This window comes from Pecten maximus, chromosome 4, assembly GCF_902652985.1.
Source record: "Pecten maximus chromosome 4, xPecMax1.1, whole genome shotgun sequence".
NCBI lineage: Eukaryota > Metazoa > Mollusca > Bivalvia > Pectinida > Pectinidae > Pecten > Pecten maximus.
The window spans coordinates 7,062,478-7,077,658 of record NC_047018.1 but is presented as its reverse complement, the minus strand read 5'-3'; the positions used below and the strand labels follow the sequence as shown (position 1 = coordinate 7,077,658).

The window sequence follows — 15,181 nt, the reverse complement described above, 5'->3', positions numbered from 1 at the left end:
ACTGGACTAATTACCCCTAAAATACGTTTATAGTATATAGCCACTTCAACCAGACTAATTACCCCTAAAATACGTTTACAGTATATAGCTACTTCAACTGGACTAATTACCCCTAAAATACATACGTTTACAGTATATAGCCACTTCAACCAGACTAATTACCCCTAAAATACGTTTATAGTATATAGCCACTTCAACCAGACTAATTACCCCTAAAATACGTTTACAGTATATAGCTACTTCAACTGGACTAATTACCCCTAAAATACATACGTTTACAGTATATAGCCACTTCAACCAGACTAATTACCCCTAAAATACATACGTTTATAGTATATAGCCACTTCAACCAGACTAATTACTCCTAAAATACATACGTTTATAGTATATAGCCACTTCAACCAGACTAATTACCCCTAAAATACATACGTTTACAGTTTATAGCCACTTCAACCAGACTAATTACCCCTAAAATACGTTTACAGTATATAGCTACTTCAACTGGACTAATTACCCCTAAAATACATACGTTTATAGTATATAGCCACTTCAACCAGACTAATTACCCCTAAAATACATACGTTTACAGTATATAGCCACTTCAACCAGACTAATTACTCCTAAAATACATACGTTTATAGTATATAGCCACTTCAACCAGACTAATTACCCCTAAAATACATACGTTTACAGTATATAGCCACTTCAACCACACTAATTACCCCTAAAATACATACGTTTATAGTATATAGCCACTTCAACCAGACTAATTACCCCTAAAATACATACGTTTACAGTATATAGCCACTTCAACCAGACTAATTACCCCTAAAATACATACGTTTATAGTATATAGCCACTTCAACCAGACTAATTACCCCTAAAATACATATGTTTACAGTATATAGCCACTTCAACCAGACTAATTACCCCTAAAATACATATGTTTACAGTATATAGCCACTTCAACCAGACTAATTACCCCTAAAATACATATGTTTACAGTATATAGCCACTTCAACCAGACTAATTACCCCTAAAATACATACGTTTATAGTATATAGCCACTTCAACCAGACTAATTACCCCTAAAATACATACGCTTACAGTATATAGCCACTTCAACCAGACTAATTACCCCTAAAATACGTTTACAGTATATAGCCACTTCAACCAGACTAATTACCCCTAAAATACGTTTACAGTATATAGCTACTTCAACTGGACTAATTACCCCTAAAATACATACGTTTACAGTATATAGCCACTTCAACCAGACTAATTACCCCTAAAATACATACGTTTATAGTATATAGCCACTTCAACCAGACTAATTACTCCTAAAATACATACGTTTATAGTATATAGCCACTTCAACCAGACTAATTACCCCTAAAATACATACGTTTACAGTTTATAGCCACTTCAACCAGACTAATTACCCCTAAAATACATACGTTTACAGTATATAGCCACTTCAACCAGACTTATTACCCCTAAAATACATACGTTTACAGTATATAGCCACTTCAACCAGACTAATTACCCCTAAAATACGTTTACAGTATATAGCCACTTCAACCAGACTAATTACCCCTAAAATACGTTTACAGTATATAGCCACTTCAACCAGACTAATTACCCCTAAAATACATACGTTTACAGTATATAGCCACTTCAACCAGACTAATTACCCCTAAAATACATACGTTTATAGTATATAGCCACTTCAACCAGACTAATTACCCCTAAAATACGTTTACAGTATATAGCTACTGCAACCAGACTAATTAACCCTAAAATACATACGTTTATAGTATATAGCCACTTCAACCAGACTAATTACCCCTAAAATACATACGTTTACAGTATATAGCCACTTCAACCAGACAAAAAACAGTTTGATAAATAACCATTCTATCAGTAAAACTGGCAGTTCTAATTAAATATCCAATGACTAACCCAAGACAGAAATAAAAGGTTACACCATAATCATGTAACTCTCAACACATTTTCTAACCTCTGGTGTTGACACTGAGGGTACAGAAATTAAGGAGGTCATGAAAATGTTTCATCAGGTAGACTTTGCGTGGATCCTTGTCAACTGCTTCTTGAAACACGTTCATCATGGACTGAACTCCAAACCCCCACCTTCGCCGAATGTGCATGTTCCATAACCAATCACTCTTCACACCTGTGAAAGCAATGTAATAGGAACAATGAAAAAACAATGAAAAAACTAAGCTCATTTGTTACAGCTGCTCAACAGATTTCACACCTTTTTCATACTTTTGAATATATCAAAAGAAAAGTATACAAAACCTCGAAAGAATAAGTTCCTTCCTGGAGATACTTATACCTATGTAAGGGAGAATTGCTGTTTTTTAGAAGTTATCCTGGAGATATCTGTTTAAAGGAGAAAATGTGTAACAGAACTTAAGACCTCTCCAGCTGAGCGGTATATTACGGCTAGTATTTACCAGGGTTACACATGTTCTACGGAAACAGATCCTGGAGATACTTAAATTAGCTTTCTAAGAGAAGATATTTTATAGCAGAGAAAGATACAATGTACTAGGTTAAATACTACCATGATCAGATTCTTGGAGATTTAGATATATGGAACAGTTTACCAGATAATGGGTTATCCACAAGTAGTCTGAATTCATTCAAGCCATGCCTGAATAAACATTGGCACAAGAAAAATCCAAATTTTTACCTGCATGTTTTTAGTATTACTTGATCAGACAACTGTGAGAGAAGAATATGCCCCCAGAAGTCTTTAGACTTGACATACGTCATGGTGACACTTACCAGCGTCTACGTCATGGTGACACTTACCAGCGTCTACGTCATGGTGATACTGACCAGCGTCTACGTCATGGTGACACTTACCAGTGTCTACGTCATGGTGATACTTACCAGCGTCTACGTCATGGTGATACTTACCAGCGTCTACGTCATGGTGATACTTACCAGCGTCTACGTCACGGTGATACTTACCAGCGTCTATGTCATGGTGATACTTACCAGCGTCTACGTCATGGTGATACTTACCAGCGTAAGAAAGGCTCTGGTGGATTGAGTGAAGCCAGTAAGCACTCATGTAGGGGAGGATGCTCTCTAGAACTGGTCCTGGTAAGTCTACAAACAAATTACACAACTTTAAACAGGACAACATGTAGGGGAGGATGCTCTCTAGAACTGGTCCTGGTAAGTCTACAAACAAATTACACAACTTTAAACAGGACAACATGTAGCATGCCTACCGAGTATCAAACCTGTGACCTTCGGCTTGTTTGGCTGCCGCACTACCGATCACGCTTAAGGGAATTTTTTCCATCATAAGTAAGAAGGTAATTGTATCACAATGAAATTGATGTCAAGCAATGCTATATATGGTTAAAGGGGAGGGATCTCAACTGCTTTCATAGATAAAACCCAGAAATAATGTCCAGACTCCCTAGGGGATTGTTTTACAACATTAGACATGATGTCCCTTGGAGTAGGCAAAGACTCTAGGGCCTATAACTACATAATTGTGTTTATCTCTTGATGGCCAGAAATGCTATACATATATGGTTATAGTATAGGATGGGGATCTAAACAGTTTAATAATATACAACCAAAACACTAAGTCCCTAGGGGTATGGAAAGACCCCAGTGCCTATTTTTACATCATGATCGTGTTTACCTCTTCATGCCCAACAATGCCATATATATATGGTTATTGGTCGGGGATCTCAATAGCTTCAAAAATATTACCAAGAAACTTAGTCCCTGGGGGTGGGGAAAGACCTACAGGCCTATTTTTACATCATGATTGTGTTTAGCTCTTTATGTCCAACAATGCTCAACATGGTCATAGAATGGGGACCTTAATAGTTTCAAAAATAAATCAAAAGAAACTAAGTCCCTTGGGGTGGGGAAAAACCCCTGGTCCCATTTTTACAACAGTATTATGTTTATCTCTTGGTGGCCCGCAATGCATTATAGGTTTATGGGGTGGGAATCTCAATGGTTTAAAATAACGAAAGTCACTTATATAGCAATATAGCAAAATTGCCCCCTTTTGGCCCCATGGGGGTAAAATGCACAAGTTGTAGCTTTTCAAATCCCAATCACCTAAAGATGCTACCAGTCAAATATGAGCAATATCCATTGCTTAGATTTAGAGAAGTCGTTCATACCAATATAGCCAAATTGACCCTGCCTCTACAGACCATGGTATGTACAGGGAGTCTGGGTACAGACCCTGGTATGTAAAGAGAGTCTGGGTACAGACCCTGGTACGTACAGGGAACCTGGGTACAGACCCTGGTATGTATAGAGAGTTTGGGTACAGACCCTGGTATGTATAGGGAGTTTGGGTACAGACCTTGTATGTACATGGAGCCTGGGTACAGACCCTGGTATGTATAGGGAGTTTGGGTACAGACCCTGGTATGTACAGGGAGTCTGGGTACAGACCTTGGTATGTACAGGGAACCTTGGTACAGACCCTGGTATGTACAGGGAGTCTGGATACAGATCCTGGTATGTACAGGGAGTCTGGGTACAGACCCTGGTACGTACAGGGAGTCTGGGTACAGACCTTGTATGTACAGGGAGTCTGGGTACAGACCTTGTATGTACAGGGAGTCTGGATACAGACCCTGGTATGTACAGGGAGTCTGGGTACAGACCCTGGTATGTACAGGGAGTCTGGGTACAGAACTTGGTATATACAGGGAGTTTGGGTACAGACCTTGCATGTACAGGGAGTCTGGGTACAGACCTTGTATGTACAGGGAGTCTGGGTACAGACCTTGTATGTACAGGGAGTCTGGGTACAGACCTTGCATGTACAGGGAGTCTGGGTACAGACCTTGTATGTACAGGGAGTCTGGGTACAGACCCTGGTATGTACAGGGAGTCTGGGTACACCCTTGTATATACAGGGAGTCTGGGTACAGACCTTGCATGTACAGGGAGTCTGGGTACAGACCTTGGTATATACAGGGAGTCTGGGTACAGACCTTGGTACATACAGGGAGTCTGGGTACAGACCTTGTATGTACAGGGAGTCTGGGTACAGACTTTGGTATGTACAGGGAGTGCGGGTACAGACTTTGGTATGTAAAGGGAGTCTGGGTACAGACCCTGGTACGTACAGGGAGTCTGGGTACAGACCTTGTATGTACAGGGAGTCTGGGTACAGACCTTGTATGTACAGGGAGTCTGGGTACAGACCTTGCATGTACAGGGAGTCTGGGTACAGACCTTGTTATGTACAGGGAGTCTGGGTACAGACCTTGGTATGTACAGGGAGCCTGGGTACAGACCTTGTATGTACAGGGAGTCTGGGTACAGACCTTGGTATATACAGGGAGTCTGGGTACAGACCTTGTATGTACAGGGAGTCTGGGTACAGACCTTGGTATGTACAGGGAGTCTGGGTACAGACCTTGGTATGTACAGGGAGCCTGGGTACAGACCTTGTATGTACAGGGAGTCTGGGTACAGACCTTGGTATGTACAGGGAGTCTGGGTACAGACCTTGTATGTACAGGGAGTCTGGGTACAGACCTTGGTATATACAGGGAGCCTGGGTACAGACCTTGTATGTACAGGGAGCCCGGGTACAGACCCTGGTATGTACAGGGAGTCTGGGTACAGACCTTGTATGTACAGGGAGCCTGGGTACAGACCTTGTATGTACAGGGAGCCCGGGTACAGACCCTGGTATGTACAGGGAGTCTGGGTACAGACCTTGGTATGTACAGGGAGCCTGGGTACAGACCTTGTATGTACAGGGAGTTTGGGTACAGACCTTGTATATACAGGGAGTCTGGGTACAGACCTTGGTATGTACAGGGAGTCTGGGTACAGACCTTGTATATACAGGGAGTTTGGGTACAGACCTTGTATATACAGGGAGTCTGGGTACAGACCTTGGTATATACAGGGAGTCTGGGTACAGACCTTGGTATGTACAGGGAGTCTGGGTACAGACCTTGTATGTACAGGGAGTCTGGGTACACCCTTGTATGTACAGGGAGTCTGGGTACAGACCTTGGTACATACAGGGAGTCTGGGTACAGACCCTGGTACGTACAGGGAGTCTGGGTACAGACCTTGTATGTACAGGGAGTCTGGGTACAGACCTTGTATGTACAGGGAGTCTGGGTACACCCTTGTATATACAGGGAGTCTGGGTACAGACCTTGCATGTACAGGGAGTCTGGGTACAGACCTTGGTATGTACAGGGAGTCTGGGTACAGACCTTGGTATGTACAGGGAGTCTGGGTACAGACCCAGGTATATACAGGGAGTCTGGGTACAGACCTTGTATGTACAGGGAGTCTGGGTACAGACTTTGGTATGTACAGGGAGTCCGGGTACAGACTTTGGTATGTACAGGGAGTCTGGGTACAGACCTTGGTAGGCACTATGTATTACGTTATAGCCAGGAATGTGTTGTAAGCATGTTCGTTATAAACATATTTTACTGTAGTGAGTTGTGTTTCACAACATCTTGCAGATCGGAATCCATGTTGTAGGTTATATAGAATGTTATTGTTCTCCAAGTGTATCATTTTTGCGCTTCAGACCACTCTCCCCTAGAACTTGGGTTCGAGTTGCGCTGACGACAAGGAATAGTGTCTGTTGAGTTTGTTGTTTCCTAATCAATGGCACATTGGTTTTCCCCCATGGGTTTTCTTCCAACATCCAAAACAATATTTGTCCCCTCAGCGGCATAGTAATAAAAGCTCTGCAGAGTTAACCATGTACATGACAATAAATAAAAGTTATTTTCATTTTTTTTTCAAAAATGCTTTCTGTTAGTTTACACGAGATGCAGGTGAGTGATATTGGACAGTAGTTTGTGGGGTTGCGTTAACGTTTTGGTGTTTGTCTCCATTTGCATGTTTCCACTCGTTAGGTAATGTCTTTTTGTGGAGTGATGTGTTGAAGATTTTGATGAGTATTGGCGCTATGATGTAATTTGATGTTATTTTGCCGTGGACTTTGTCTGGTCCGGATGTTTTGAGTGAGTTTGCACTCATGCAGAGATCGATGCCCCGACTCTTACCTACATTGCAAGGTTTAGATCTCCTATATAATACAGGAGCAACTTCCCAGTCAAAAACAACTATTCAATGATGGCTACTATTATAAGGTCATTATCGATCGTTGACTTTGAGGGTGTTAAAAGACCTACTGGCCTGCAGGGTGCTGTCGATTGTACCTGCATGCAGCACGCATACTCTAGTATGCGTAAGTATCATCATGAGTGGTGCACGAGTATATGCGGTCGATCACACGAGTATGCGTGGTTCATGCAGGTACAATCGGTCAATCCCTAGTACTCGCCCCAACATCTCTGTGTAACAGTAAAACTGTTGATTTACTCGCACATTCAGTTCGGATTTTAACATTTTCAGAATGATACGGGTTAATTTACCCACCTGCTACGGCTTCCGTTGGAAACAAATCCATATTTTCACCAACAAAGGTGGATGCCATTCTAAAGAGGGACTTCATTGTGAATCCGTCAGTGTATTAATTTATCGACTAGGCCTACTGTAGGCCTAGTTATGTGATATGAAATGTTCCATCATTATTTACAGCGTTGCCATTACTATTTTTCATCTCAGTTTGTTTTAACCCATCACGTTTTCTCTTCTAGCAAGACAACAGACAGCTGATCTGACGGAACGTCAAGTACTAGCTTATAGGGGATGTAACTCTAACACATGACATTCTAAAAAAAAAAAAAGACCTTCGGATTCCGGAAAAAAAATAATGCGGGAGTCGAAAATTATACAGGGGCAAGTTAGTTTATTTTTGTTGTTGTTTTTTATAAAGAATACATACAAGTATATCAAAGAAAAAATATTCGCAAACACTGATTTTTTATTGTATGGTGAGCCTCTTAACTAGTGGAATATCTTGCTTCTGTATACTGTACTACAGTTTAACAATAAATTTATTCAAAATTCATTCAAATGCACATACATTTTTATAATTCGGGATCGGAAAACAAGCTGGCAATGACAATCTAGATAATGAATAATACTGTGTATGTACCAAACGAGAAGGGCATGGGATGCATTTGTATATCATATATACACCAAATGAGAGGGACATAAAAAAAAAAATAAGTACATAAATCATATTCCAGTCTCTGTATTAGAATTTGTATTCATTAGGATTTTTTTTAAACAAAGATGAACTTGCAATGCCAGGTTCAAGGTCATTTCTTTTCTGAAACTAAAATTGGCTTCATCCGTTCTTATGGTCCAATATCATTAGCAAGATATCTTGGATGCTGTGAAGCCGTTTAGAACAGCTGACATTGGATAGACGAGGGACATTACAGAACAGCTGCGTACATCTACTGTAATCTACGTATTAGCAAAAAAGCACTGTAGATGGACAAACACCCGAGGCACCAAAGGTGTGTTTCCTGTTACTATGCAAACATAGAAGGTTATTTATTATAGTTTCCATTCTCGTCTCACCTCAACAAACATACTTGATAATGCTAAAGCAAAAAGTAACAGTGACGATGACCAAAAACCCCTCAAACTCAAACTTGTCAAAGATTATTGTGGTCCTTTATCATTTTGTGAAGTTTGATCAAGAATGAAGCCGCTAAAATGCTGAAAAAACTTTGCTGTTACGTATGATGTACAGTGTATGTTTGTGTACTGTACATGTTGGGTGGAGAGCTAGGAAACCTATACTCCCCAATCCTACAAGAGTAAGCAAGAAATAGGCATTAAAACAATCACATCTTACAACATGCAGCGAGATGCAGCATGCACATTCTTTCATTGGATCAAGTGATTTTTAGCTGGGGGCATTAGCAGACAGCATGGCTTCGGTCGTCAGTTCGTCAACTCTTTAATTCTTCTTTGACTTGTGTTAATCCTTCAACTCTTTAATGCTCCTTTGACCTATTTTATTCCTTCAACTCTTTAAATGTCCTTTGACCTATTTTATTACTTCATCTCTTTAATTTAAAGATTCATTCTTGTTTTTTATCGCTTACTGGTGTGTAAATTGCATTATTTTTTGCAGATATTCAAAAATACCAAAGATAGAAATATCTATAAAAACAGTTCAGTTTACACGCCAGTAAATGATAAAACAAGAGGCCCATGGGTTTAAACGTTCAAGACCCTTGTACTATTGTAGTATACAAAAAAAGTCATAATCGAAAGTCAGATGACCTAAAAAAATCAAGAATTATTCCTTATATTTACATTTCAACCTGTGTTTTAATTCAATGTTATCAAAAAATAAATCGGCATTCTTTTTTCGTTGATATATGAATAGACGTTACAGATGGACAATTAATGGAATGGCTAAGCATACCAATTTGGCGGGAAAGGTTGTTAACTACAGGAATAAACAAATTATAGTTCCACAGCAATCTAATTAAAATTAGACTTGTTATTCCCATTCCTCTACGATACTCTACGATACACTGCAATACAAGATCTCTTGTATTGCAGTGTATCGTAGACGAATGGCGATAACAAGTCTAATTTTAATTAGATTGAGTTCCACAGTTACACTGTTTTTTTTATTCAATTTCTGTAAGATATTTCAAACATTCTATGTTTCCATTGTTATATCTTTTAACTAATTCTGCCATATTCCATTCATGTTTTATTGGAAAAAAGTCAAAACAGAAACAAAAATTGTGCATTCACACTTATTGTGCATGTATGCATTGGACTCCAGCTACGAACAATATATTTCTACGCGTCTTTTATGTTTACACACTTGTCAAAGATGTTTTCGTTAGTAAGGTTATATAGTAAGGTTATATATTTTGTAATGCTCCAAGACAAAGGACCTGTTACAGGTTACAATGATTTTTGCCCACGAGCCAATTCAATAATTACGGGTTGATATTTATAGTACTATATGAGACAACCCATGAAATATAATTAAAGAATTTAAAAGGTCCCAGGGGCCTGTTCTATGACCATTTTGATATCCCCTTCATGAGAGTGTGACAGGGTTCCATTTTTAGTCAAAATAACGCACATTTAGCTTATTTTTGCTTTAAAACGTTATCATTTTCTTCAGAGCGATATTTACTGCAAATCACAGATGCATTTATGCAACAAAAAATATCTATTAAAAAATTACACAAATTAACCACCAAAATACCTATATTTTAAAGCCAATTTTAAGCCATGTTCACTTTTTACGGAATTGATGCAATACAACTTCTTTCGGTTCTTGTACACCCAAATTATTTGGCAATTATTTGGACCATTATGGTAAATATATATGGTGAAAATTATAGAAAAACTGTAAACCTGGTAAAGTTGTCATATATACAACAATCTGCAGGGAGGTAAATTTTCAGAAGGAAATCCAATAACCATGTACATATGTATTATCATAAAATAACTATTAACTAAACAGACACCATGTAATGTAAATGGCACATACATTCTCTCAATCCATCCAATTTTTCGGCATAATGAGGCACACTAATAAGCTTATCTTGATGATAACACAAAAGGAACATTGTCAACATTTTAGTGACAAAGTTCCAACTTTGCTTGTTATTGTTTTTTTTGGGTTTTTTGGGGGGTTTTTTTTCTCTCTTTTTTTCTCTCTCTCTCTCTCTCTCTCTCAATGTGCTTTTTTTCTTATCAAAATATTGACAATGCAAAATAAATAATACAGCTAATATCTAAGTTTGGAAAGGTGGCAAGAGGAAATGGACCTCCCTGCATGAAGTCCTCGACAATAAAAGTATTGTACTAGACAAGTGTGATTAACACTCTTCAGTAGTGTTGGCATTATCAATTTAGTTATTCAAATTGCACTTGAGAATGAACACATCCCAACAGTAAATCATTAAGATGGATGATTCATGTATCATGCCTTGTTGTAAGACAAAGTTTCGAGACATAAAGAAAGATTGCAAAACTACTAGATCGTTAGACTCTCCACAAAATAATTGGTTGAAGTCTTTACTTCTCGCTGAAGGTCTTTCTGTTGAAAACGGTAGCAGGGTATTCATGAAATGCTATGTTCAATATGTAACGAAAAGACCTCATTTAGAAACTCAAGATGAATCCCAGACAGATCAGGACAGGGAGGAGGAAGATGAGGTAATTGATGAACCCCTAACTACTGTGCCATTGCCCCTGCTTATCATAGCAGATGTGAAATATCCATCTTCTTCCCATCGCAAATGTTCGGTTTGCCTTCAGTACAATGACGCATGTAGCATTATTCCAAAACCTGTGCGACATTCTCTGTTCATTAATAACAGACTTTGGTGTCCTCCTGATGCCCACATTTGCCTCAAACATCTCATTGGAAGCTTTTTGCATCCAGACACCGAGGTATCTATACTTAACCGAGTAGCATGGAAAAGTAAGCTTGACGAGGATACTGGCTCTGCAGTCGTAAATGACCTGCTTGAGATAATTACCGACATATCTGAAGAAGGAAGTGCCCCAAAATTAAGGTTGGCCACGCTCTCTGATTCTGACTGCCTTTCATGGACAGGGTGGAATTTAGAGCAATTCAGGGAAATTATTGCTCTTTGCGAACCTGACATCCCAAGTGTCTTGGACGATTTGAGCTCTGAAGGCTTCTTTTCTTCTGGGCAAAATTAAAAACTGGCCGACAAATGTCGTAGAGGCAATTGTCATATCTGACCGCAAAATCCACAGCCTCGCTATCCAGGTATTTCCACAAGGTCATCGAGGCTTTGAAATCTCCCTCATATAACACGCGATGAAGCAATACACCATGACACAGTGTTTACAAAAAAAAAAAAAATTTTGGCGACAAAGTGAGTGTAATCCTAGATGTAACTTACATTTACCTAAACAAAAGTACCATGCTTTCAGATGTCATCATATTGTGAACAGAAAAAAAAAAATTACCTCAAGTTTATGTCCAATGTTTTACCAGATGGCTATGTATTGGACACTATAGGACCTTACTTCGGGAGTGGCAATGATGGCTCAATCATCAAACTCATCATTGACAATGTTGAATTTCTGAAGGCTTGGCCTGCCAATCATGACAATGTCATAGTTGATCGTGGGTTCAGGGATGTCCTTGATGTTCTTGCTGAGATGGGGTATGATGCAAAGATGCCATCCTTTCTGTCTGCTGGAACATCCAAAGTTGATATATTCCAGGCAAATGAAGACAGAACGTGTACCAAAACTCGTTGGGTTGTCGAGGCATACCATGGTCGTTTGAAGAAATGGACTTTCTTTAAAGAAAAAAACTTCCTTCAAATGTTCTCTTGCCAGTTATTGGCAAACTTGTTCGCATTGCAACTGCATGCCTTAATGCTTTCAGAGGACCAGAGAGGACCGAGAGCAGCGTGACACAAAAATGGTCCAACGCATGATTTCAATGTCCATTAGTGACAATGCATTGGCCAAGCTTGTCGCAAATGATCCAAACATGACCAGTAGAGCTAAGAGTGAGAGGCAAAAGCTGGAGGCCTCACAAATTTCATTTCCAAATCTGGACTTAGAGAACCTGGAAACTCTGGCTTACGGTACATACCAACTAACGCTTGCACCTGGTTATATCACAGAACATCAGACAAATGATAATGACTACGAAATTTGGTTATACCAGAATGCAAATGACATCATCCAAGGGCAAATGCATTCTCGTCACGGGTCTCAAACAAAGTACAATGTTTGGATCCAGTTTGATTGTGATGCATTGGATGATCCTGTCAATACATACTATTCTGTGTGTCCTGCAGGGAAGAGAACACTAGGGATGTGTGCTCATGTGGCATCCATATTGTATTATTACCTTGGATATTATGTCCATTTAACAGATGCAATATCTCTCCAGCCTTCGGCCCGAAAGTTCAGAGATAGCATTTTGTAATTTCACGAGGATCGAAACTTACACAGAGCTTAGAAATTCAGAAAACAATACAACATAAACATTGGTAAATGAACATCTTCATAAAGTTGAAAACATTTTTTTTAATATCGAAGATAACCATTATCATTGATTTCTTACATTATAAGAAATGTCAAAACAAATTTCGCATGAACATCGGGAAGGCAGGCTCTGCGGATTTGGTGTACCTCCCTGCAGATTGCTGTATATATGACAACTTTACCGGTTTTCAATTTTTCTATAATTTTCACCATAGATATTTAACATAATGGTCCAAATAATTGCCATATATTTTGGGTGTACAGGAACCGGAAGAAGTTGTACCAATTCCGTAAAAAGTGAACATGGCTTAAAATTGGCTTAAAAATATAGGTATTTTTGGGGTGTAAGATTGTAAAAAAAAAAATAAAGATATTTTTAATACATCTATGATTTGCAGTAAATATCACTCTAAAGAAAATGATAACATTTTGAAGCAAAGAAAAGTTAAATGTGCGTTATTTTGACTAAAAATGGAACCCTAACACAATCCCGTGTAGGGTGATATTAAAATGGTCATAGAACATGTCCCTAGGACCTGTTGAATTTTTTAAACATATTTCATGGGTTGTTTCATATAGTACTACAAATATCACCCAGTAATCTTTAAATTGGCTCGTGGGCAAAAACCAATGTAACCTTAACAGGTCCTTTGGTCAAAATCCACAAATGCCAACAATCTAGGGGACTCGTAGTAGTAAATGTAAATATCTGATAACCCATAACAAAAAGGGTTAGGGCTTTGTGAGAACTACTTGTCGGCAGAAACACCTTACATCCTCAGATGATTTTAACCATTCTTACTCCACTGTCTGAGGTAGTAAAATTTCTCCACACCATACTCCACTGTCTGAGGAAGTAAAATAACTCCACACTATTTACTCACTGTCTGAGGTAGTAAAATTAATCCACACCGTAACCCACTGTCTGAGGTAGTAAAATTACTCCACACCATACCCCACTGTCTGAGGTAGTAAAATTACTCCACACCATACCCACTGTCTGAGGTAGTAAAATTACTCCACACCATAACCCACTGTCTGAGGTAGTAAAATTACTCCACACCATACCCCACTGTCTGAGGTAGTAAAATTACTCCACACCATTACCCACTTTGTGAGGTAGTAAAATTACTCCACACCATACCCCACTGTCTGAGGTAGTAAAATTACTCCACACCGTAACCCACTGTCTGAGGTAGTAAAATTACTCCACACCATACCCCACTGTCTGAGGTAGTAAAATTACTCCACACCATAACCCACTGTCTGAGGTAGTAAAATTACTCCACACCATAACCCACTGTCTGAGGTAGTAAAATTACTCCACACCATACCCCACTGTCTGAGGTAGTAAAATTACTCCACACCATACCCCACTGTCTGAGGTAGTAAAATTACTCCACACCATAACCCACTGTCTGAGGTAGTAAAATTACTCCACACCATAACCCACTGTTTGAGGTAGTAAAATTACTCCACACCGTAACCCACTGTCTGGGGTAGTAAAATTACTCCACACCGTACTCCATTCTGAGGAAGTAAAATTACTCCACACAATAACCCACTGTCTGAGGTAGTAAAATTACTCCACACAATAACCCACTGTCTGAGGTAGTAAAATTACTCCACACCATACCCCACTGTCTGAGGTAGTAAAATTACTCCACACCATAACCCACTCTCTGAGGTAGTAAAATTACTCCACACCATAACCAACTGTCTGAGGTAGTAAAATTACTCCACACCATAACCCACTGTCTGAGGTAGTAAAATTACTCCACACCGTAACCCACTGTCTGATGTAGTAAAATTACTCCACACCACACCCCACTGTCTGGGGTAGTAAAATTACTCTACATCATAACCCACTGTCTGAGATAGTAAAATTACTCCACACCATACCACACTGTCTGAGGTAGTAAAATTACTCAACACCATAACCCACTGTTTGAGGTAGTAAAATTACTCCACACCGTAACCCACTGTCTGGGGTAGTAAAATTACTCCACACCATGACCCACTGTCTGAGGTAGTAAAATTACTCCACACCATACCCCAGTCTGAGGTAGTAAAATTACTCCACACCATACCCACTGTCTGGGGTAGTAAAATTACTCCACACCATACCCCACTGTCTGAGGAAGTAAAATTACTCCACACCGTAACCCACTGTCTGAGGTAGTAAAATTACTCCACACCGTAACCCAGTCTGAGGTAGTAAAAT

The 15,181-nt window shown here is 39.3% G+C and overlaps 1 protein-coding gene across 1 annotated transcript in view; it reads right to left on the bottom strand.

Annotated features, from left to right (window-relative positions):
* LOC117324862 overlaps positions 1-7,739 on the bottom strand; it is a 41,587-nt gene extending 33,848 nt beyond the window's left edge. The window contains exons 1-3 of the mRNA XM_033880690.1: positions 7,453-7,739; positions 3,058-3,144; positions 2,021-2,194 (exon numbers count right to left, since the gene is read on the bottom strand). Of these exons, the coding sequence (XP_033736581.1) occupies positions 2,021-2,194; positions 3,058-3,144; positions 7,453-7,528 (337 nt within the window). The 5' untranslated portion in view covers positions 7,529-7,739. The remainder of the gene's footprint in view (positions 1-2,020; positions 2,195-3,057; positions 3,145-7,452) is intronic.
* Between the last annotated feature and the right edge of the window lie 7,442 nt (positions 7,740-15,181).